This window comes from Amphiprion ocellaris, chromosome 10 (genome assembly GCF_022539595.1).
Source record: "Amphiprion ocellaris isolate individual 3 ecotype Okinawa chromosome 10, ASM2253959v1, whole genome shotgun sequence".
Taxonomy (NCBI): domain Eukaryota; kingdom Metazoa; phylum Chordata; class Actinopteri; family Pomacentridae; genus Amphiprion; species Amphiprion ocellaris.
The window spans coordinates 11,711,871-11,736,666 of record NC_072775.1 but is presented as its reverse complement, the minus strand read 5'-3'; the positions used below and the strand labels follow the sequence as shown (position 1 = coordinate 11,736,666).

At 39.4% G+C, this 24,796-nt stretch overlaps 3 protein-coding genes across 3 annotated transcripts in view; 1 reads left to right on the top strand and 2 right to left on the bottom strand.

Annotated features, from left to right (window-relative positions):
• The window catches only part of rpap2 (RNA polymerase II associated protein 2), a 13,343-nt gene extending 5,453 nt beyond the window's left edge, over positions 1-7,890 (bottom strand). The window contains exons 1-10 of the mRNA XM_023282006.3: positions 7,792-7,890; positions 7,513-7,558; positions 5,503-5,617; positions 4,560-4,658; positions 4,395-4,460; positions 4,217-4,305; positions 4,076-4,111; positions 2,879-3,986; positions 2,609-2,715; positions 1,245-1,325 (exon numbers count right to left, since the gene is read on the bottom strand). Coding sequence (XP_023137774.2) covers positions 1,245-1,325; positions 2,609-2,715; positions 2,879-3,986; positions 4,076-4,111; positions 4,217-4,305; positions 4,395-4,460; positions 4,560-4,658; positions 5,503-5,617; positions 7,513-7,558; positions 7,792-7,846 — 1,802 coding nt within the window. The 5' untranslated portion in view covers positions 7,847-7,890. The remainder of the gene's footprint in view (positions 1-1,244; positions 1,326-2,608; positions 2,716-2,878; positions 3,987-4,075; positions 4,112-4,216; positions 4,306-4,394; positions 4,461-4,559; positions 4,659-5,502; positions 5,618-7,512; positions 7,559-7,791) is intronic.
• Positions 7,883-17,969, top strand: glmna (glomulin, FKBP associated protein a). The gene is made up of 19 exons (XM_023281905.3): positions 7,883-7,992; positions 8,279-8,358; positions 10,787-10,912; positions 11,015-11,128; positions 11,199-11,307; positions 11,385-11,670; positions 11,782-11,881; positions 13,069-13,250; positions 13,364-13,417; positions 13,742-13,772; positions 14,628-14,717; positions 14,814-14,855; positions 15,641-15,714; positions 15,803-15,887; positions 16,006-16,115; positions 16,610-16,673; positions 17,034-17,172; positions 17,407-17,480; positions 17,584-17,969. Exons 2-19 carry the CDS (start codon positions 8,320-8,322, stop codon positions 17,671-17,673), a joined length of 1,809 nt encoding a protein of 602 aa, XP_023137673.2. The 5' UTR covers positions 7,883-7,992; positions 8,279-8,319; the 3' UTR covers positions 17,674-17,969.
• cdc7 (cell division cycle 7 homolog (S. cerevisiae)) lies at positions 16,307-24,796 on the bottom strand. Its single transcript, XM_023281888.3, has 12 exons — positions 24,617-24,796; positions 24,194-24,284; positions 24,019-24,105; positions 23,721-23,856; positions 21,585-21,678; positions 21,277-21,419; positions 20,732-21,077; positions 20,450-20,557; positions 20,087-20,262; positions 19,755-19,837; positions 19,391-19,540; positions 16,307-19,269 (listed from the first exon to the last, which is right to left on the bottom strand). Exons 2-12 carry the CDS (start codon positions 24,282-24,284, stop codon positions 18,839-18,841), a joined length of 1,845 nt encoding a protein of 614 aa, XP_023137656.1. The 5' UTR covers positions 24,617-24,796; the 3' UTR covers positions 16,307-18,838.

The following is a 24,796-nucleotide window of genomic DNA, read 5'->3' as shown; positions in this document are numbered from 1 at the left end:
GTGTGTCTAAAGCCTGAAATAGTCACACCTGTGCAAATGTATAGAACCTTTAAAAATCATGTAGGACTGTATGTAGTGTATGCTGCGGCATATTAGCACAGACTAGATGTATCTACATATGCCTGTCTATCTATTAAGTTTATGTCAGCAGATTGGACCAATTTGTTGGAAAACAACAATAACACAAACACATTTTCACATGTCATATCGGGAAATGCACAAGTGTTACTCAATACATTCATTATGGCCATTTTGGTTCTGTTAGATGAAAGTTTTCCAGTAAGACAGCGTGCAGAATATCAAGGTCCTGGAAATACCCAAAGAGAATTTAATCTAATTTTCTTGTAATCACATTTAGATGTGTCTGCAGACATTTCCTGTTCTTGTCATGTTTCATATCCGCCTGTAGGGGGAACCAGAGTTCATCAAATCTTCTCCCAGTGTTGTGGAATTAGATAAAATTTATTAGTTAATTAGATGCTCTACACTCTAATTTCTGGTGAAATATTACAGTTGCCTCAAGCTGGTTATTTTAATGTTCATTTTATGCACCCGGAGAATATTAGGTTTTATAAATCACACTCAGCCACAGATTGATGGGAGAAGTGCATATTCTCCTCACACATGAAATTCAATACCCCAAATGTGGCAATAATTTATTAGATACTACTGCTAGGAATAGCCTAATGATCATATGGGTATGAAAAATACCCACATAGCCCTTTACAAAGGCACACATAATTCTATCCTAATTTATAAGGCATGAGCTACACTAACATTCAACAGTTTGGACACACCTTATCATTCAATGGTTTTTATTTAATTATTTTATACATTGTAGATTAATACTGAAGCCATCAAAACTATAAAAGAATATATATGGAATTATGTTGCAAACAAAAAAGTGTTAATCTTCAGTATTAATCTACAATGTAGAAAATAAGACACATAGATAAAAAGCATTGAATGAGAAGGTGTTTTGACTGGTAGTGTACATCAGCATGAATGTAACAGGATGTCTCTACTTACTGCAGCAGTGACGCAGTAAACTGTGATATAGTCACAGCCTGAAATCCTTTTTTCCTCCCTCAAGATGAAAAAAATAAGCCAATTTTTTGCAACACATTTTAGCCCTCGTCTGCTTTTCCAAATAAGACAGCACAGGTGCGTACGTGTGTGACCTTTGTGTCGGTAAACTCTCAGGGAAAAGTGTGAATGGCAGTTTGTGTGTGTGCTGCGCTGACCTGAACGTTCTGACCAGGTTGTTCAGGTCGGTGAAGACGTCACTCATGGTGAGACGCAGGGGACCCACAATGTTTCTGAGACTGCACACAGCAGGCACAGACGACAGATTAGAGACACAGGAAGTCAAACACAAATACGTAGAAAGTTCCGGCCTGACGCTGAAAAAACGACGCATGCATTCATCCTCACAAGATTAGATTACTGTAATGCCATTTTTGCAGGACTGTCCAAGAGCTCATACAGAACCCTGAGTGCCAACTGGCCCAAAGCCTGAAATGGCATGAGTCCCAAATACATTTCTGACTTACTCACAAGCTTTATCCCAGTTAGAGCCCTCAGATTGTCAAATATGTGTCTCCTGAATGTACCTAGAATTAAAACTAAATGAGCTAAAGGTGCTTTTTGTCCATATGCGGCTGGTCACTTGAACAAACTGTCTGATAACCTGAGATCTGCAGCGACTGTATATTAATTTAAAAGCAGTCGTAAAACTATTCTTTTCTCTCAGGCTTTTGGTATCTGGTGGTGTGTATGTGTCTGTTGTAATCCAATCCATGACTGACTGCTGTAGTAGGAATTGCATTTTGTATTTGTGTCTGTGTGTTATATGAGTGGCTGAATAGTTACTTGATTGATGTGGAATACTTGTGCTTCCTATCTCATTTGTTTAATGTATTTCTGTTTTTTTTTTTGTTTTGTTTTGTAAAGCACATTGAGTTTAGCTGTGTATAATATGTGCTAGATGGAAAATAATTAATTGACTTGAAGTTCATCATCCATTAATCATTAGGTTTCAGTTACACATTAACTATACTGTGTATACAGATAATGGGAATTTAGTTATGAGTTTGTTTATGTGCTGTTAATTAAACCAACATAGTCTTGCAATTGTATCTTTCAGTGGGTAGAGGACAGCTACTAGACAGCCCATTTTAGTATGTGCACATTTGGATCATTGCATTTTTAAAATCCGTATTATGTTGTAAAGCCATCAGGCAATTTGTGAAGCCACGGAATTTTTATTTAATTTATGCTAAATTTGTTTAAATGCTTTTGCTTAATTTGGGGTACTTGGACAAAAACAACATGAAGATGTCACCATGGGTTCTGGGAAACCACAAAATGAGTATTTTCACTGTATCATCACGTTTTACAGACCAAACGACTGGCAAGTTAATTGATCATTAAAATTATTTGTTGGAGGCCATTAAAACCATGTTTTATTTCAGTTCACCGAGAATTTAAAGCTGCTGTGGTTGGAGTCAGTCTGCTGAAATAATTGGCTGTTAAAAAAACAACACATGAATAAACTCATAAAGCTTTTTGTACATATCAGTATACCGTAATTCAAACACACACGCACCAGCTGGTGAGCTTCTCCACTGTGATTCGCTTCTGGATGAGGTGCTGAGCTTGAGAGTCAATCAGCGGAAGAACTGGATCCTTCGTTCTCTGGTCCTGAACTGTCACCTGGTGCAAACAATAAACAGAGTTTATGAGCCTTCACACCTCAGTACATGAAGACGCTCAGGGTTTGCATGTGATACTTTTAACAACATGCCCCATGTGAATGCTGACTCTTACAGCATGTCCTTTAATTCACAACCTACGTCTCCGTCCTTCTTAAACTCACCGTGTTTCCGTTCGGCTTCTGCACCTCCTCAGGCAGAATCCACGTCCCCTTATAAAACTCACTGACCCTGAGCTCCAGCTGCTGGGTTTCCTTCTTCATTGTCTCAAAGTCTGGAACGACAGCTGATGGCCTCTTTTGCTCCCCAGCGTCAATCACCTCATCGTCAATATCATCTTCATCCAACTCTTCCTCTGCCTCCTCGATTTCTTCTTGTACATCAACAGATGAAGAACCCAGTGAATGATCAGCACCATACAGAAATGTCAAGGTTTCGTCAGTGCACCATTTCTTCAACGTTCTTCTCAGGCCCTCGAGAAGATTCAGATGCACTGAGTCAAGTGTGTCTTCACCAGCGTAGTTCTTCAGTAGATCTCGCAGTCCTGCTGCCCCTCTCTTGCTCATACCCACCTGGGTGATGTTGAGATCCGCTTGGTTTGGTAATGCTGTCTTTTGAGTATTCTGATTAGTGACATCTGAAGCAGGGAGAGGTTTGCTTTCTGTTTGGGGTTTTGACTCTATAAATGAAGGCGTGGTCAATGAAGATGTTTTTTCTGTCTGTGTGTGTGTTGAATCAACAGGCTGGACAGTGTTGTGAGTGACTGTCTTAGATAAACTACACAGTTTAGCTGTAGCCTCTTCCACACTAGATTCATCAAAGAAGTCTTTCTCTTTTGTCACTGCCTGGTCAGTATCTATTTTGTGCAGCTCTTGAGGTTTTCCAGCATCAGTTCTAATCTTTTTCTTTTCATTGTCTCCTCTTATTTGTCCTTCCTTCTTTATATTCTGTCTTGGATGAAGTTCAGTTTCCTCTTCATATCCCTTTCTGGTCTGTTTCTTCCTCCTCTCTATGTTCCCTCGTCCACCGTTCTTGTCTTCATCTGTACGTTTAGGCAGGTCACCCCAGTGCACTCTGGGCCTCAGCTGCTGGGAGACAACACTGGAGACGAAGTCCTGCTCCTGTTCACCGTCGCTGCTGTCACTGTGTTCAGCTGCAGCAGGATGCTGCTGAGAGCTGTGAAGGTCCTCTGGCTGAGCATCCACTGGGTTCTCAATGTCTTCCTCTTTCACACGCTTCTCTGACAGCATCACCTCCTCACCAGAGCTCCCACTGCACACATATATAACACTGAGTTAATCTGCTTAGCATTAAGCCTGCATATTTAAAATTCTAAACACTGAAGCTACACATATACACACCCATCTCCTTTCTTCAGCAGTTTAATCTCTGGAGGTCTGTCAATGACAAAAGGGAAATAAACATATACAACATTACTATCGTTGACAATCAGGTGATAGCTGTGATCCAGGACAGAGAGATGAAAGGAAACACATACACACCTCTCATGCTGTCTGAGCCAAAGTGGTGTCTTTGATATTTGTAGCTCAAATTCTTTGGAGGCTTTATAGCAGAAGTTACTGCAAAAACACTAAACACAGACAAAAGAACCTTGTATGACTATTTCTTTCAATGGTTTTTGGTCACTGTAAGAGGCATTAGTCATGTAGAAGCACTCACCTTGCGCTCTGTGATGTCATACACCTTATTGGTCTTAGTAGATATTTTGTACTGTTGAGTTGGGATCTAAACAATAAAAAGTAGAAATGGCAGTTGAGAAAATAGGGTAAAAGCATAAAATATGTGACACATGGATGTTTATTACTTGATAATCAAGGGTCTTACCTTGCCCAGTTTATTTGAACATATAGGATATCCACATAGTTTCACAATCGATCTTTCCTCTATAGTATCTTTGTAATTAGCTGGAGTGATGAACTTGGCCTGTGAAGACAAGAGACTGATAACATATCGCCCACTGCACCAAATAAGTCACTGTGACTAAAAATATCAAAACTGAATTTCAAAAAGCAAAACTACAACAATATGATTACTAATCCTTTATTTTTAAGGTTATTTTTCAAGCACAAATGGCAGATATTCTAATAGCAATTTAAGCTTCTCAGTGTGAGGATAAATCTCTGTAAACCGTATATGTTTAGACTTCAGGCTCCTGGCAAGACAAACAGTATATGTATGAAGATGTCCTCCTGGACTACTCGATTGCAATTGTACACATTTTTCACCAAATTAGTTGCCCCAATCTGGCCCAAGGCTGGCATCTTGTAGGAAAACGCAACTTTACTGTGTCAAAAAGGAAACTGCTGCATAAACCTCATGTCATCATGCAGTCAACATAAATTCATAAAATCTGCAATAAGTTTAAATAACAAATTAGAGCCAGACAAACACAGGAGAGATTGGATTCACTACACAAACCTCAACTGTACATGGTTATTAATTAAAAATAAATAAATTACTGTCAACACTCAAAAAGGTTGTTCAGCCCTAGAAGACAAGGACTGTGAATGAAATTTGCAGGAACAGTATGACATAGTCCAGACAGTGATAAAAAAGTAATACGAACAGGGTGTGAATTAAAAAAAACCCAAAAGACTGGCAGGAAAAAAAATCCCTTTCGTGTCATCTTTTTGCATGATTTAAATTCCTGAGAGGCAGTTGAAGCTACTGCCGTGTCTAGCAGTTGTCTCATTTCAGTTAGATAACTTATGGATGAGGTGTGAGCTACTATTGATCTGCTGCAAAAGTGAACTCAGACGATACATACACAGTCAACCAGGAAGTCCTCAGCCACACTGTCCTCCAGGAGACGCTCCACCACCTGCAGAGCTCTTTTCTCCAACTCCAACTTCTCCCTCAAATTCTCCTTAATCTCCTCTCTCCTGACACAAAATATAGCACACACATTAGAAGATTAGAAGAACTGTTCAGGTCTTGGACTTAAGTAAAAGTAACAATATCACAGAGTACAAATACACTGTTAAAAGTAAAAGTCATGCCATTCAATTTCTACTTTAGTAAGCACTAAAGGTATATTACCTGAAGAATACAATGAACACCACAAAAAATGCAGCCGATTACATAATACTTCTATTTTATGTTTATGTTTAATGTTCTATTTGACATGCTTAAGCTTCATTGTATTCCCAGGGTATAAAAGAGGCCATTTCATGTCATCAGCAGCACATGCAAAGGCCTAGAGTGGTTTCCTGCTGTCATTCAAGCCGTTGCACAACTCAGAAGTTGTCAGCTCTCACATAATGCCTAAAACTAAAGAATTATGTGAAGCCACAAAGGCAGCCATCTTGGCACTGCTGGAAAGTGGCATGAGTGAGAGACAGGTAGCAAAAAACTGAAGATCTCCAAGACAGCCGTTCATTACACCAAGAAAAAAAAAAGAACAACATGGTTCTACCAAATTGCTAGCTGGTCACAGCAGGAAACATCTTTCTACTCCATGAGATGACCGTCACTCATCCGTTCCTGTGTCAGGAATCATCGTCAGATCTCAAGGGACCTTAAAAATGAGTGAACACTGTGGAGAAATGTGACTTGTTTGGCAAGGACAGTTTGAAGCTGACTTCTTGAAGCTGGTCTGAAGTCACACAGGACAGGAAGAAGCTCTTCACCAATGAAAGGCAGAGGAAAGCCCGGTTACTCTTTGCTGGGGATCACAAGGATTGGACTGTTGATGATTGGGCTAAGGTTCTCTTCAGTGATGAATCCAGTTTTCAGTTGATGCCCACTCTAGCCAACTTACTGGTTAGAAGGAAGCCTGGAGAAGCTACAAACCAGACTGTCTTGCCCCTACAGTAAAACATGGGGGTGGATCAGTGACCATCTGGAGTTGTTTCAGTTTGGGTGGAACAGGGCAAATGCAGCTGTGTGAAGGGTGAATGAACCAGGTCATGTACAGGGCTACTCTTGAAAACCGTCGTGTTCCATCAGCTGCAAAACTCTTTTCTGCCTCCAATGACTGGATTTTCCAACAAGACAATTCCCCTTGCCACATGGCAAGCTCAGTTAAAGCCTGGATGGAGAACCAGAACATTGGAACCATGCCTTGGCCTGCTCAATCACCAGATCTAAATCCAATTGAAAACCTGTGGAAAATCATCAAACGCAAAGTGGAGAACCACAAGCCCAAAAACAAAGCAAATTTGTTAGAATTAGTGCAACAGGAATGGGCTGCTGTGACAGCAGAACAATGTCAGAAGCTGGTGGAGAGCAGCCAAGACGCATAGCTGCAGTCATCAGAAACAATGGTTATGCAATCAAGTACTGACTCCTGTGTATCATGTGACTAAAACAGACAGAAAAGAAAACATGGAATGCCTAAAAGCTGTTATTGACAGGACAATATCATAGCTATTGATGTAAGAACTTAAGTGATTTTGGTTATTAACAAGAAAACCATGGGAAATGGCTAGATATCAGCTCTTAAATTAAACTCTTATGAGCTATTTTTGTTGTTATTGATGTCATTATATTTGTCCAAACAACTGTCCCTTTTCGTGGTACCAGGCATTAAAATGAACGAGAAATTGAAGAAAACAAGGGTGGTCTAATATTTTTTTCTACTACTGTAAAGTTATCAACTAAATGTAGCGTGGTAAAAACGATTTGCCTCTCACTGCCATGAAGTAGAAGTACAAAGCAGCAGAAAATGGAACCAGTCGAGTAAAGTACTGTATTTAACCACAGTACTTCGTTACTTCACACCACTGATTAGTACTGTTACAACTCAGGTATGCAATTAAAAAAAACTCTTTCATACCTTCTCGCTTCTTCTTCAGCTGTCAGTGCTTTGATGCGTTTCCCACCTGACACACAAACAACAACAAGGTTAAGATACAAACAGAACACCTCTTAAATGTTTAAAAATCTCGGTGGTGTGGAGAAGATGCCCTGCTTTTAGCTTACAAGTCAGTGTGCAACTACCGCTAAAACCAGCTTTGTTTTATATTAAAACACGATTTAACTCATTTAAGGCTCTAAGCACGTTTGTAAAAGCTTCTTATTAAAATGACAGACTTAAACTTGAGGGGGAACTCACCTTTTTTGGAGGTTTTAGCGGAGCCTCCGGTAGTCCTCTTCTCCTCGGCCGCCATGCTGTTTCTGTTTGCCAACGGTACCCTTTGACCGTTGACGTAGTTCAGTCTACGGCAGCCGGGACGGTCAATCCTTTAGTTCGCGCTGAGCCCAGACATCGTGCCGTGCTACTTTTACACCGGACTGTTTGAGGCATGAAGCTCAGGTAGGAGTCAACTAGCCCAGTTCGTCACTTGTATACACCTGCAGCAGCGCCCAGTGTTAGTGACTGAGTTTTGATAGTCAACATATCACTGCTTTTATTCCAGTTTAGCGGTTTAGCTAATTCAGAATGATCAGGACTAGCATCCATCCTGCGCTGCTGTGTTTAACCCAGTTTTGACTGCACAAACAGGCTTATCTGACTTCACATTTAAACACAATTAAATCAGCAGAGATTTGACCACCAGAGCACATTATTCTGACTTGAAGTGTCCCCTGTGTTTTTGGAGGGCTGCCCTGTGAAGACCAACCCCCAGTGAAGACAGCAGGGATGGCTCTGGAACAGCTCAGTGATGTGGTCCAGAGATGTGTAAGTGCTCCTCCAGACACTGATGCACACCCAGACACATGGAAAAACAATCAGTACAAGCGGCCTGGATGTTTTTATACAGTGAGGAATATCTATTTCCAAGCTGCACTTTAACATACAGCCTCCAGCCTGCTCCAACTGAATATTCCTATCATAAGTGACAGAGAAATTTTAAACACATTGTTTGCAGTGTTTTTGCCCAGTAAATAATCCTGGACATTTACTTTTGCCCAGTAAATGCCCTGGATTAGGTGTTTTTTTCCCCTTCATGGCCAATACTAATTATTCGTAACCAGTGAAGCTGAAATTTGGAAGATGTTTGCAATAAAAGTGAAAATCATAATGTCAATATTAGGAATAGCATAAACTCTAACTCAAATTAACATGAAGATGATTAGAAAAAATGCAGAAGAATGTTCATTTTTAAAGGACCAAGGTGATTGCAGGTGGCAGCTAACCCCTCAACCCCTCAAGAGTAGAGGAAGACTTACAGTAGCTGTCCTTCAGCAAAAAAAACTTCATAGTTTACCGAAGACCAGTGTTTAATTTGTCTGTTCTGGGCTACCGTAGAAACATGGTGAAGAGGAGCTGCTCTCTCTGTAGATAATGAAGCTAACAGAAACACAGTGACTCATAGTTACAGGTGATTAAACACTGATGAAATCACAATGTAACACAATATTCCTTTTGTTCTAACAGATCCCCGTACATTCTACACATTGGTCCTTTCAGATAATAAAATATATTGTTATAATATGGTCTTAAGCATTAGTATAGGTCAGTGGTTATAAATTTTTTTCTGTAATGCCCTGAAAATAGTTCCCCAACCCGACACTCCACATTTTTTTTTATCAGTCATTAACAATGACAGAGAAGCAACTAATAAAAAAGTAATCATTTGAAATGACACAAATGACACAAAATAACACAAAGCACAATAGCAAGCATCAGCAGATGTGTTAAGTTTAGTTTACTTGCGTAAATCACACTAATTGAACTTTGTTTTTGGAACATTTAATCAATAACCAATAATGGGCTGACCCTTGCTCCTGGTAATATTTATATCGTCACAAGGGATGTGGAGGGAAAATAAAAAAAATGTTTATCGAGTGGCTCAGCTTCACAGTCATGAAAATAGCATATTTCAGGAGCAAAATATCAACATGTAACATGGATGTAAATGCTAAATGACTGTTCCTCTTGTAAAGTCAGTTCAGTTTTATTATATAATACAAAACTGAAAGCATAAAAATTCTCAGGGAATATATAAGGTGAAGGCCGAACAGTATTATAATATTATCAGAAACTCAGTTTGTCCCTTTAAGTATCTGTTAATATCACAGTATGGTGAAGGACTAACAATATTATAGTATCCTAAGAAACTCAGTTATACAGTAAAATACAATTAACCCTCCTGTTGTCTTCATTTACGGGCCCCAAAAAATATTGTTTCCTTGTCTGAAAAAAATCCAAAAATTCATTAAAAAAAAATCCCCAAATTTCTGAAAATTTGCAAAACCTTCAGGAAGAAAATTCCAATAATTCCTTAAAAGTTCCCCTTAAAAGTTTTATTTAAAAAAAAATCCTCCAAATTTGGCAAGAAAATTCTTGTAAATATTTTCAAAAATGAGTAAAAATCTTCCAAAAAGTGATTACATATATATCAATAAAACTTCTAATATTTTCTTTAAGAACATTCACAAAAAATCAACCAAAATCCAGCAAATTTCGCTGGATTTTGGTTGGTTCTTTTGTGAATGTTCTTAAGAAACATTTTTAACATTTTTTTTTTCCACCAAAAAATGTTTAAAGATTTCCCAAAAAATGTTGAAAATGTGGGCATCAGAAGTTTCACTGTGAAAATATATATTTTTTTTCCACATTTTCAAACTTTAAAACAGGTCAGTTTTGACCCGCAGGACGACACGAGGGTTAAATGGAGCCCTTCAAAAATTCAACATATGAAATTAACAATAGCAATGCCTTTAGAAACTGAAAAGTAGATAGCATAATATATAACTGGTGAAATAACATAGTAATTTACATACATAATAATAAAAAATAGACGCTTGACAGGAAGAGTCTATTCAGAATTTGAAATAATCTCTGTCAAATTTCTTCTCATTTTTTTGTAGTATTGCAAAATGAATATTGAGTTTTTGTTTTTTAAAAAAATGGCTTTTCAATATATTATATTAAAGATGACAGGGAAAACAATACTTTCAGATTATTCAGAAATTTAAATTAGTTCTTGATTTAGTTGTAAATACGATTCTTTTGCTGAACATGTGAGAATCTGGAACCAGTAAATGTTTTTGCCTGAATTGTACTTCAACAGTTGTTCTGAATAGTTTTATTACTGACTATGTTGAAAGGTCTATAATTTCTCTCTCTTTATTACCCCTTTATTTCTTTTTCTTTCACACAGCAAGCCCTCCCCAGTGACAGCTACACCGCTGAGGATCATGACGTCTTCACGATTGCAGGGCGGAGCTGCATCGAGGAAGGAAACAGCGCTCAGGTCCTCAGTATCGTCCTGGATGAAAAGAATCAGGTGCGTTTCATAAAGCGCTGACATTGATTGACTGTTCCTGTACTTATTTGTTAATGTGCTACACATTGTGCTGCCTGACACACCTGTCTTTCTGCGGTGTAGGACATGGTGAGATGTATGGGCTGGAATCTGCTGCCTCCACTTATTCCGGTGCTGCTGAAGAAAGAAGACAAGAACCTTCCTCAGTGCCTGGCCATTTTCAACCACCTGATACAGGTCAGCAGTGGTTCAGGACTGGATAGAATAGTTAGTTTGCTTTATGTCCTGAATGATGTCTGGTTTTTAGACCTGCAGACCCAAAGAGCTGCTGATCGGCCTGTTGGAGCAACTGGAGCAGGATGATCCTGACACCATAGCTGAGAGTCTTCATCTCCTCCTGAGCCCTCTACAGAAAGGTGAAGAACGTTTTTAATCATGTTGAGATGTATACTCTGATTTATATTTCCATCGTTTCACCTGTCTTTCCTTTTAGTGCTCCTGTGCCTCGGGAGTCGCAAGCCATCATCCTTGGGTATGACCCTGTCCTCGGTGCTGGACCAGGTGGCCAAACTGCCTCTCCCTCGCACAAAGGAGCAAGAGGAGGACGATGTGTTCTCGCTTTGTCGCTGCTGCACAGACCTGACAGACTTTGTCAGACCCTTTGTCGACGAGGCCAGACAAAACCTACTCACCACTAAGACGCATAGCGAGGACATAGACAAGACGACGGCTGGGCAGGATGAGATGGAAGACGAGCTAGCGACAGAGCTCCTTAAGTTGTGAGTGGAAAAACGGACTTGCATAGGAATGCAATCTTATGTTACGTTGTGCTAAAGAGCTGTTAAGATCTTGACTCTAAGGCTGATTGTGTGTATTTTTGTGTTCTGCAGCTGTATGAAGACTCTGAGTCATCCTCTGTTGGAAGTACAACTCAGGGATCCCGACACGCTGCCTGTGTCCCCCCTCAGGATGTTCGCCACAGAGATTTTGGTAGTGAAAAATCATTTATTGTTGTCTTATACATTTAGTTCGATTGGTATAATGTGTCCGTGACTGGTTGTCAAAGTTTTCATGAACACTGACAATTAGTTGCACAAGAATTAATGTACAGTCCAACAATCACACTCTATTTCAGTCTCCTACTATGGGTACAAACAGTCCACAAAGTACTTTTGCAGTAGCCAGAGTACAGGGTACATGAAAGACACATCTGAAATAAAAAAGAAATTACTGTTTAACTAGTGAACTTGGTGTACCTGAACAGGTTTGTGCAGGACAGTTAACTAAAAGTAATGGATAAGCAATACAACCTAGAGTAATGCGCAAATGATTAAAGTAGATAAGAGTGAAAAAATGAATAAATGGTGGAAATAGCTAATTGTTAGCTAAAAGTGTGGTTAAACCGTTGAACTGTTATGTATAGATGAAGAAATTATTAGTTAAAAATAATATAAACAGTATAAACAGTTAAAACTGCTAGCCAAAATTGGGATTAAAGAGTTAGCTGAAAGTATAGCTAGCAGTTAAAACTGTTGGCTAAGAGTATCAATTGATAGTTGAAACCTTTTGCCAAAAACTATAAACTGTTGAAATTGTTTACTAAATGTATGGATAAAAAGTTGAAAATATGTAAAAAGTTGGAAATTGTTTACTAAAAATATGGCTAAGAGTTGAAATTGTTAGTCACAATTATAAATAATGTATAAACAGTTAAAACTCCTAGCCAAAACTGGGATTAAAGAGTTAGCTGAAAGTACAGCTAGCAGTTAAAACTGTTGGCTAGCTGAACAACTTGGTTAAACGGTTATAGTAGCTAGCTAAAACTGGGAACAACCAGTTTCACCATTAGCTGAAAATATGGCTAGAATTTCAAATTGTTGGTTACCAGTATGAAATGACAATTAAAATTACAATCTAAAATGGAATAAACAGCTAAAAAAGATTATGGACAACCAATGGAAATTGTTAGATAAAAGTGGAAAAACAATTGACATAGCTGTCTTGGTGTTGATATCAGGGTTCCTAAGTCCATTTGACAGGTCAGTGGGGCTACATCAGATGGAAAGGTTGGAAAACGTTCTGTTCTTCACAAATGTTTTACCAGGACAACATTTTCACCTCCTTAGCTGATTTACACTGTCAGATATCATGTAATTCTGTTTCTGTGTTTTGAACAGGAAACCCTCCGTGCTATCGGAGAGTCTCTGCCCAGCCTCGTCTACCAGCCTCTGCTGAGGAGAAAACAGGTTCCAGGCTTCCTGGAGGAGGAGGTGCGTTATCCTAAAGAGTCTCTGGCCAGCTTGGCTCACCTGGTGTTTGTCCATCACCTGGCTGCTGATACATTCCCCAGTGTTTTCAGGTCAGTTAGAGGAGATGATGGCTTTGTCTCACTTTTGATAGGAAATTCTGCATTTTTTAATATTAGAATATTACATTGTCATTCCTAACTCCGTATATGTGCTCTCCTCACAGTCCTGTGTTCAGTCTTCGATGTACCATGGAGCACATCCTTCTCCTCCTGTCCAGGTAAATACATCACACAATATTATTCTACCTGCTCTGTGCTTTAATAGTATTTACTGCTCTGACCTCAGCTGGCTTTTACAAAACAATGTACAAAACAAAGACCTGCATTTGTTTGGTAATTCATCATTCAAACTTAATTTTTATGCTGCTCCTAATATCTCAAAAAAATAAAGTATGCACCATGATGTTGGATCTATAAAACTATAGCTCAAAATTGTAAGAGAAGAGCTTATTTCCGACTTAAATTTGAGATTTCCACTCTGTTAACAAGGATTTGCCTGGTAATGTTTAGTGTGTATCAGTTTATAATGTTTTTTTTGTTAGGACTGAGGACTTCAGGATTCAGAAAGGACTGGTGAGTCAAGCTGAAACACTGATTTAGTGATAAGTTGTTGTTTTTTTCACTGTTGCAACATTCTGGAGATTTTTTTTATTGTGTCTTCCAAAGATTTCTCAGATGACACACTATCGTCATAGAAATAACGGGTTGCATGCAACGGTCAGCCACATCATTAAAACCACAACATCGATCATCTTTTTACGGTGCAATGTTCTGCAGGGAAACCATTTCAATTATCACCTGTCCAAACATTTCTGCAAACCAAGCACAAACTGCAACGGCCACTGCCAGAAAATGTTCAGGAACAGTTAGAGGAACATGAGAAGGACCTAAACTCCTGATCTGGCCTCCAGTCATTCACATTCCAATCTGATTTAAGCGTCTGTTGCTGAGCTGTTTTGGCAGCGCAAGAGGAACCTACGCAGTGTTAAGCAGGTGGTTTTAATGTGGCTGGTTCATGTGTAAGAGTTCAAGATCTTGGTTTCAATCTTGGCCCAAACAGAACAAGTTAAATACCCACTGCCTCCCCACACTGTTTTACTGATATATATGTAATCATTTTAGATATTATAGGATTTTTTTGAAGATTTTTACTCATTTTTTGAAAATATTTACAAGAATTTTCTTGCAAATTTTGGGTGATTTTTTGAAGATTTTTCATATAAGTTTTCCCAGCTAATTTTAAGATCTCAAGATTCTAAATATCACTTGTTCTGTTGGCAGATTTTTTTCACTTATTCCAAGGTAAAAGTTCCTTGAATAAGTTTTTTTTCTTGTTTTGAGAGGGGCATTTTTTCCAGTGTAAACCATCTCGTGTTCAGTACACTTGAAGACGTCTCTGATCCTGAGTGTGTGTTTCCAATCACACAGGAGTTATATGAGAAAAGTTTGGTGCGGCTGGAGGACGGCAGCCTGCCTGCAGATCTGCTGGAGATCAAAACCTTCCTCACAGTGCCTCAGGTGAACTCGGTTATTATTATACAAAGCTGCTGTGATGCTGTTTTTACTGCTGCAGTGTGTGTGTCACACGTTATTGATTTCAGTGTCTGCTTTCAGAACTTGGTAAAGGTCATGACGATATGTCCGAGGCATGATTTGGTAAGTCTTCATGTTTATTGATAGTTTAATCATTTTGTGCAAAATGTGGCATAAGGTTTCTACGATGTGTACTGATTGCAAGGTCATAGATGATTAACTTTAGTACACTGTAAAGAAAAAATGTTGTTTTTACGGTAAAATTCTGGCAGCTTTGGTTGCCTGAGTAGTACCGTAAAATTACTCTAAAACATTTTCTACATTTACGGTAAAGAAATGTATTGATGTTGTTGATTTTAGGGGTAAAAAAACATGCTTCATTCCATATTTTACTATATAAAAGTTTTAACCTTTAAAAATGTGAAAATTTACATATAAAATAAAATTTTTGTAACTTATAAATATTCTAGCATTTTTCTATTATCAGCACAACAGTTAGTGTATTTAACATTAAATATGTGTATTTTTAGCAAAAATTGCAGTTAAAGCTGTCATAAATATTAAAGCACATGTCCGTTATTAACACAAAAGTGCATCAATTTGACTTGTAACAAACTATTTTTTACATAAATGCAGAAATTGCCGTATTACTTGTTATAAATATTGCAGCATGTTGAAAAACTGTATTCTTTTTGAGAATTAAATGCAAAAATAACAGTATTCTTTTACATATTAAGGCATTTTTCCATAAAAAAACTGTGCAGGAGTCGAGAATGTATATTTTCAAAAGACAGAGTATTTATTGTAGCTTTGATTAATTTGCCTGCGTCATTTGCATCTTTTATTCTCTAGAAGAAAACCTATGAATTTAGAACAGATGTGTTCACTTTCCTTTTCTATCTCCATAGAGAACCAGAGGCCTTAAGGTGTTCCAGCTCAGTGTTGATAAGTTTGATACTGAAGCCAAGTACAGATTTTTCCAGTAAGCTCAGCCATTGTTCCCACAGTGCCATCAGAAATGCTTCCCTCTGTTCCACCTCTCACTGTAGCGACTGCTCATCTTGTTTCAGGTACATGCTGAAGACAAGTAATCACTCAGGAGTGGAAGGTTACATCATCAAAAACATCAAGAATCAGATAGACATTGCTCTGCAGGTGATGTGACATTTATAATAACCTAGTAGCTCTGTTGCTATTTGGTTTTGGTGCAGAAACTCCAAGCTCAGTGGCATCATAAAAAAGCATCCATCTTTGTCTCTCTATCTGTCTCCAGCCAGGTAACAGTAGCACCTGGTTTGAGGGCGTTCACCTGCTGCCTCTGCTCAGGAAGGTTCTTATTCTTCCTGATGGCCCAGAGACCGACCTACTGCAGTACCTGGACAGGTCAGCCCACACCAACTGTCAACCCTCCTGTTGTCCTCATTTACGGGCACCAAAAAATATTGTTTCATTGTCTGAAAAAAATCCAAAAATTCAGCAAAAAAATCCCCCAAATTTCTGAAAATTTGCAAAACCTTCAGGAAGAAAAATCCAGTAATTCCTTAAAAGTTTCCCTTAAATGTTTTATTTTTAAAAAAAAAAAAAATCCCCCAATTTGGCATGACAATTTTGTAAATATTTTCTAAAAAAGAGTAAAAATCTTCCAAAAAAATCCTAAAAATATCTAAAGTGACTACATATATATCAGTAAAACTTCTTCTAAAGTCTTCTGTGCCACTTAATGACCTCCAGCCAGCATTCGAGTTAAATCGAGCCAGGATTAACTTGGATAGCGTAGTGCTTTAACGTTAATATTTAAACTTGTTAGAAAGCATGCTGGGTTAACATTTGTTGTTTTAAACGGGCTATTTAAATAATGCTGACTTGACTTTCTACAGAATCATGGAGTCTCTGAACCTGCTGCGTTACCTGGTTATAAGAGACAAAGTAACAGAGAACCAGGTAGGTGTAGCCTTCAGTCTTACAGCAGGAGTGTTAAGCCGAACATTTACTGAACATCATGTTTTTAAAAGACCTTGGGGTGAATGCAATTTTGTCAGTGCCGCTAAAAAAAATAACTTGAAATGACATTTGAAAACTTGCAAACAAAATCCCATCCAGCTCTATTAGTCCCTAGTAGTTACATGAATTTGTACTGTTTACCTTCTGTCTGTTGTTTTAAACATGCAGTATAAAAAAAAAGTCTGACTTGATGTGACTCTACTGGACTACAAGTCTCTCATTTCCAGAGCGTATGTGTAGCATGTAGCATGTAGCATGTAGGCAGCTACGCTTATTTTCATGCTGGTGTTGATCTTGCAGACGGGGATCTGGACAGAGCTTTATAAAATAGAGGATTCCTTCATGAAGCCCCTGCGCGTCGGGATAAACATGTCCAGAGCTCACTATGAGAGGGAGATGCACAACACCATGGAGGCCAAGAAGAAGAAGAAGGCCAAAGGTCAGACCAATACCAGTACATTCAGGTCAACATAAAAAATATGCACACCATAAATGCTGTGATCATGAAGCTGGTTTCATTTTTAAGGTCTTCTTTTGCTAACATGGTCACCTTACACAAGAGCCACTCTTAACCCTCGTGTCGTCCTGCGGGTCAAAATTGACCCGTTTTAAAGTTTGAAAATGTGGGAAAAAAATGTATTTTAGCAATAAAGCTATTCTATGTTTTCCACAGAGGAGGAATCGGTGCTTTCTGTGTCTGTCGGTGATGAGAAGCTGCCCAGCATGACGTCAGAGTCGCAGATTCAGGTCAGTTTTGTGTTCAGTTGACCGGCACTTGACTGTATGTGTGTGTAGAGCCCTCATGAAGAGCGCTGTGATGACCTGACTGAATTTGAATGGGTCCTTACAGGCTCTGCACTCGGCCCTGCACACGTTTGACATGATCGAGAGCGTGTTGGTACGAATAGAGGAGCTCGTTCAAGTGAAAGATGATCCATAAAGTGAGATGAGCAGCCACAGATCCTCGTCGTCTCAGGGCCGAGCAAACAAAAAGAGCCTTCAACCGCTGATTTACTTGTTCAAAAACAAAGCAGCATCACAAAGCATGTAGATGCATTTTTTTTCTTTGAGCCATGCACTTCTAATGTTTCATATTTCAGGTTGTCTCAGCAGCATTCATCTGAGTGTTTAGAATTATGTAAAACTGTAAAATGTTGCAAACATTGTCTATAAAAAAATATCTAAATGTCTGTGACGCTTGTATCATCTCTGTAATAAATTTTTCAAACTTTTGTACACACAGGTAAATGAAGCGTTAATTCTTGTACCGTTTATTCTAACAAGTGGAATATTTTCTTGCTGTTCAGTAATATGCCCCCAGAGCAATTACAATCGCAATGTTCTGATTATTTTTAACACATTTATGAAGCAAATGATTAAATTCACACTTCATAACACTTTAAAATGAGTGTTTCATTATTCTTGAATGATTGCTGCTATCAATACTTTGTATTTAATAATAATTTAAACAGGCATAAACCATAGAAATTAAATGGCTGATACTTATATATTTTTTTGCCTTTATTAGGAAATCTAAAATGGAGGCAAATTGTTCAGCTTTCAGCTGGAACAGGGACGTGTACAGCCACATTCATAGACAACAGATGGAGTTCAAGTGTTTATGTTCAAATTAAAAACCCTTTCATAGGTACAGAATAGTCCCTTAATGTAGCAGTAATATGGTGTTATGGCAGCAGTGAGGATTATAAACATGAGGACTATTTCCTCTTTACAAACGAGATTCAGACAAATAAGAATATAAAATATCTGTTGCCTGAGTTTAACACGATTTACAGAACCGACAATGTAAAGCTTTAGGTCAATACTAGAGCTCTTTGACAGGCTCAGTAGCCATAGCTGCCATAAAAATAACACATTTTCACTGAAGTTCAACCTGTGAACAGTGAAGTCAAACCTGTGTTGCATGAATGTTTGTATTCATCGTAACTATAAAGTTCTGAAGAGGGTTAAGGGGAGAGGAAGCTTTGCAGTGAGCAATGAACTCCTCCGGTCTGTGGAAACAATGACACACGTCGCCTTTCTAAATCTGAACTACACCCAGAGAAGCCACACAGTTCTGTTCTCCTGTGATGCTCCACGATGTTTCAAAGCTCCTTGAACAGTGGATGCTGCAGCGCCTCAGCAGCTGTGATTCTGGTGTGAGGGTTCAGGTCCAGCAGCTTGTCCAGCAGGTCGTAGGCCTCGTCAGGAACGCTGTCCCAGCCCCGCTCATCTTCCTCCACCTTCCCATCTGTTACCGAGTTCTGTTCTGTGAGACGATTTGCGGCTTGCGACTGTTTCTGGTGGTTTGCAAGCTTAGAAGAGAGAGTTTCTCCTGCTCCATCATCGTGCTGCTTAAATGTTCCCTCAACGGGACGGTGTGTGGGTGTGTCATCTTGGATCTTGTGATGACGGGTGGCGGCTTCAGGAACTGGTGTGACTTCATCGTCTGGCGACGGCCTCCGTCCCCTGAGTGTCTCGCACAGCGTCCTGAGGTCCTGTCGAGGGAGCTCCCGGCTGCACACTACCGCTTTACCTGAAAGAGGTGTCAACTTCACGCTCTACACAGAGATTTGTACGTGTAACCGAAGCAGATTCCAGTTTCCTTGCAAATTTATAGCGTCTAGCTGGCAGAGTAAAAAAGTAGAGATACACACCAAACGACTTAGCTGCCTGGATTGTCTCTCTAGAGCCTCGTATGGTCATGATCTGAGTGAGAGCAATCAGATCATCGCTGGCTTTAAAGAACGGATAACGGCCACTCAGAAGTGAGAGCAGGATCACACCAGCTGACCACATGTCTATGGCTGCAGTGCAGGATGATAGAAGAATGGAGGAGAGTACACATTAGAGACAATAAGAGATGGTTAGAGGAGCCCACTTCCAGCCTGCCTGATGTACTAAAGTGCAGCTGCAGCAGGACAATGAGTGGGAGCACTAGAGGTGAATGAACTGTATGTTCTGAGAATTTATGTTTGTGCTGTTATTATTCATGTATCAATAATGGTGTGAGATATCAACCTGTTCCTTGGTTGGGACACTTTGTGAGGACTTCTGGAGCTCTGAATCCTGGTGTTCCAGCTCTGGGTGCCACTTGCTGCTTCCTTCAGACAAAAACAATTACATTAAAGACACAACACAGAAATTTAACATTAGGGTCAATATATAATTGCGAGACTTTTTGTGACATAGTTGACAGGTATCAGTTGATATTTTTGCTGTTTTCAGGCCTAAAATCAACATGGCCACCTATAACCAAACACCACATGGCATTTTCACAGAAACATTCTTCCAAAATATTCTATATACAATTGAGTAGAATTGAAACAGCTTTTTATGCTGTGCTTTGTTACCTGGACATGCAGATGTTGCAGACACGGTCAGTCATGTAGCAGTTACAGGTGAGGCCCTGCTGGACTGTCCTTTGAGGTTTCTGACTGCTGCTCTGAGTCTTGACTGGTGGCGGGAACCTGGTGGCTGATGAGTACCTTCGTCCGGCTGGATCCTCTGGTCTGCTGGGCATTACCAGCTGAAGAGAGGATTTAATGACAATAAAATACAGCTGCGATTGTGAAAAATAAATGACTGAACCCCTTTAAACATTTGCAATTTCAGGGCTATTGAGATATTTTGTCTGCAGTAATCCAAAATAAATAATACATTTAATCAAGTAAACACATTCTTGCCATCCAAGTCAGATAATTCATTTTGCTTACTTCTGTTTTAATGGCAGCTTGTTTGGTGGTGGAGGGAGCAGGTGTGCAGCTGTTCAGGTTCCTCTCTCCGAACACAGGCCGTGGCACTTTGCGTAGTGCTGCCAGATCCTAAAGAAAGCAAGTGTGGTTGGCAGAGGTGAGCAAAACCCAAGACAGAAGTGCAGAGAACTGAACACAAACAGGTGCACAGATACTTTAATATGGAAATTCAGGAAATCCTTAGCCTCACTTAAGTTCTGTGTACATGAAAAAAACTAAAAAAGACCAACGTAGTGCAAACACCTTTGTGTGCTTTGTGCGAGAGGAGGCGGCGGTGGTGATGGTGGTAGCGACAGATCGTGCTTTTTTAACCAGTACTTTTCGAGAGACTGAAAAGGAAGTGGTGGTGGAGGAAGAGGAGGAGGAAGGTGGCAGGGCTACCGACTGCCCAGGAGGTGGAGATAGTGGGGTTGAGGCTGTGGTGGTGGTTTTGTGAGGGAGTTTACAAGGTGCTTTGCTCCGCTGAGCGGCCTCTTGTTTCCCCGTGGACCCTCCACCTTTCTGTGATGACCTCTGCTTCACCACCTTCAGCAGCTCGATCTGGGTGTCAGCTGTACCCTGAGCCAGGCCGAAGTCCACAAGAGCAAACCTGCACACGCACAGGAAAATACAAGGCAACAAACGCTTTATATATTATACATATATAAAGTATGATCTCAAAGCCCTTGTTGAGCAATGTTGTGTAATAAATCAAGACTAAACCAGAAAAATGTTAGTATCAGAACTAAATATATAAAACACTTCACGCATAAGAGCTGTATTGTACACAGAGGGATGCAGCTACTTACATTTTGCTGTTCCTGTTGTAGAGGAAATTGTTTGGTTTTATGTCCCGGTGAATGATACCAAACTGGTGAATATGTTTTAAGGCCTTTAACAGGTGGTAGATGTAAAGTCGGACCTCTTCAAAGCTTAGCGACCCAATGATGTCCTGATGAACACAATTTGATTAGATTGGGAACTTTAAACTATCTTTCAGCAAACAAGAACGACATTAGGAAGGTAAGTAGCTGATTTAAAATTTAATAGGATTGTTTACATAAAAAAAAAAAAGCTAAATATGTCACTGAAGGGCAGTAGCCACTAATGCACATACCACAATAGCTTGATGCTCCATGTAGGGCATTACAATCACCACATGGTCCTCCTTCCTAAAGCAGTATGTCACCCCCATCACATTCTCTCTGCCTCTGCAAAGTGGAAAAGGGTCATAGTTGCGATGACAGAGGGTCAATTCAGTTTGTTGTGTTATATGTCTGGAAGCAACGTCAGTTTTGGACGCGTACTTCCACGAATCCTTACATAACTCAGACATGATACACATTCACACATTTAAATGAATGTGCGTGAAGCTGCACATCTTGCCAACCCCACCATTAATGTATTACGGTGCGTAGGTTCAGCTGAATCATACAACCTTAAACAAATCAGGAACCCACACACCAATTTGCTACAGCATAAAAATAACCCTAAAAGCAAAACATCTAACAATTCCTTACCAGCTTGGCATTTTGCGGTTCCTGAGCTCTCAGCTTTCACAGATTTACGTCAACATACCAAAATGTCCATATGAACAAATAATCTCACATAGCCTCTAACTGCAGTGCATTCAGTAGGAGTCTTAAACAGCCAAACACAGCAACACAAAAAGCAAAGAGAAGCTCAGTGGAAGGATGCATCTGTCTCCAGGCAGAATTACAGGAAACTTAAACCAAAAATCTAAACAAACAAAACATTACAAGTCGACAGATTATTGGATCAGTGTTTGGATTTATTTTTTTAAGGCACTGCTAGCTGAACACTGAAATTGATATCACATATGAGTAATACAATATTGATATTAATAACCATTTGTTGTGTAATTAATGTATGAGTTGTGTTGACCTGAATAGAGAGAGAGCATTAACCCCAGGCTCTGAAGGGTTAAATACATGATGGATACAGACACGTCAAGCTGGAAAGTTACAGCTGCACACACACACATCAGAACAAAGAGTGTTTTCTCACACACTCACACGCACACACACTAAAAGATGGAGATTGGCTTTGCTTCGTGGTATATTCCTATTTCCTTATAAGGTAAAAACTAATTGCACTGAAACTGCTAAACTCAAGGTTGTTTAACAGTGGAAACCATAATAATCCTCCCTATGAGACACCACCAGCAGCTGCATCACATCTCAGCTAACGAAGGAATAGACTAACAGAGAGCAGGAAAAACTTTGCAGGAGGGTTCTTTTTACAGGGTGCGGCTCCTGGGGATTGGATGAATCATGTGATAAGAGATATGGACATATCTGTGCACCAACTAATGGGAGAACTAAGTCTAAACCACGGTTTATCCCCACCTTTAGCCAATCACATTTCAATATTTGAATTACACGTTTGTGTTCTATAACCAATCACATTTCACCATACTGTATAAAATGTTCTATTCATATCAGACTTTATCCTTTTCTGGGAGGCTGTTCCAAACAGAAAAGGTCCTTGTACAAGATTCTTTTGGGACATTGTTATTTAGAAAATAAACAGCTTAATTGGAGAGAAGTGGTTTGCCTTCCATCTCAAAAAACGAACACGCTCAACATCAGATAACAGCTTTTTCCCGGCCACCATCAGACAAGTGGCATTGGACATCAGGGAGGGGGGGTACTATTGCACGGCATAACATCAAAATATCACGACCTCACACAAATTATAATGGACAAATGTGCAATACCTTCACAATGTGCAATAAGTACCTTTGCAAACAAGTATTTTATTGATTGCTGTGTTTATTGTTTATTCATTTATGCTAATATTTGCACTGATAAAGTGCTTTAGTGTGATTTATTTCAAGGTTCTTGTTTTTTTGTTTTTTTTTAAACTGTTGCTAAATTTTTGACTTGGCGTCATGTACAAGAATTTCAAAGTACCTGTACTGTGATGTACCTGTGCAAATGGCAATAAACACTACTCTATTCTATTTGATAAAGTGTCAAAGAAGAAAGTTATTTAAGGCGATAGAGAAAAGCAACACATTTAGGGGTGAAAAGAAAAACAGAGTGAAGACAACTGATAATACACCAGATTACAAAGTGGAACAACAGCACAAACAATACATGAAGTAAAAAAAAAAAAACAAATAAATCAAATTCAAAGGAATACGATAAGTTCACCAGGTTCAGTTTTTTCAGAAAGATGTTTAAGTTGACAGGACTCATTTCAGTGTGATGAATGGTGTTGAACTCACCCCGCAACAGTGAGACACTGAAGCTCTGCAGCAATGCGCGTCGGATGGCTGGTGGGGATGAGGTGCTTCAGGGCGAACATCTCTCTCCTCCCGTCTCGCATCTGTGCCTCACCCAAGTACACCGAGCTGAACGTACCTGATGCACAGATAGATGTATGAAAACCTCACTTATACTGCTTGAATAAATCAGAGAAGGTGAACGAGTGAGTACTGCAATAAGAATACCAAACAAAGCTTCTCTTCTACAAACAGCAGATCAATTTCAAACGTTGTAGAGGAAGTTAAGACAACCGTGTACCTTCTCCAATTTTGTCTACAATGCGGAAAACCTTGGCCAGCTGAGGAACAGCTTTGTAGAGAAACTCGATATCCATCTCAACATCCCCTGGAGGCGAACAAAAAATTAATTTTAAAAACACTGTTTGTACTCACGCTGCATCAGCATAGGGGAAAAGATCTGGACAGACACTTACTTGACAGTTTGCTTTTCCTGTGACTTCTGTCGGATTTGATGATACAGCCGTCTGTGCTGATGCCCTCAGTGCAGACCGGAGAAAACTCCATCTGAAAACCAGAGAAAAATCAAGTCAGAAACTTAGAGGCTGGAGATGCTCATGACTAAATGTTAACAAACATGAAATGAATAAGTTTCTACATAGACCCTCACTGTCCAGCTATTGGATTAGAAAGTAGTGTAATGTTAGATAGAGTACGTAGAGCTGTATTCTGTTTATAGACTATCTGATTAAAATGGCATATGAATGAGAAATATGTGAAGCTAATTTTACTTTGAGTATGTACTGTTAAAGCTCAACTAGCATTCTACTGCAAACTGCGGCTACAGTCGGTCGAGCAAACTAACCGCAGCTTGTTGACGAAAACAAAAAGAAACTCACCGCTTTAGTTGGCTATAAAATGCGACAGTTTCTCAAATGAGTGATTTATAAAATCGCCAAATAGATACGAGCTATTTCATTACCGGCCAAATATTAAACCGACTTAAATGTCGCTCAGGCTGCGGCTAAAGTAAATAACTTGTTCAGACTTTCCGGAGCTTTTCCGCCAACAACAAACTG

Excerpts from the sequence above, each read along its gene's own strand:
- cdc7 (XM_023281888.3), bottom strand. The coding sequence starts at position 24,284 with ATGGAGTTTTCTCCGGTCTGCACTGAGGGCATCAGCACAGACGGCTGT. Across the intron at positions 21,078-21,276 it reads TACAACAGGAACAGCAAAAT|GTTTGCTCTTGTGGACTTCG; the intron begins GTAAGTAGCTGC and ends GTGCGTGTGCAG. Across the intron at positions 19,270-19,390 it reads CCAGGCAGCTAAGTCGTTTG|GTAAAGCGGTAGTGTGCAGC; the intron begins GTGTGTATCTCT and ends CACCTCTTTCAG.
- glmna (XM_023281905.3), top strand. The coding sequence starts at position 8,320 with ATGGCTCTGGAACAGCTCAGTGATGTGGTCCAGAGATGT. Across the intron at positions 13,418-13,741 it reads ATCCTTCTCCTCCTGTCCAG|GACTGAGGACTTCAGGATTC; the intron begins GTAAATACATCA and ends TTTTTTTGTTAG. Across the intron at positions 15,888-16,005 it reads AGATAGACATTGCTCTGCAG|CCAGGTAACAGTAGCACCTG; the intron begins GTGATGTGACAT and ends ATCTGTCTCCAG.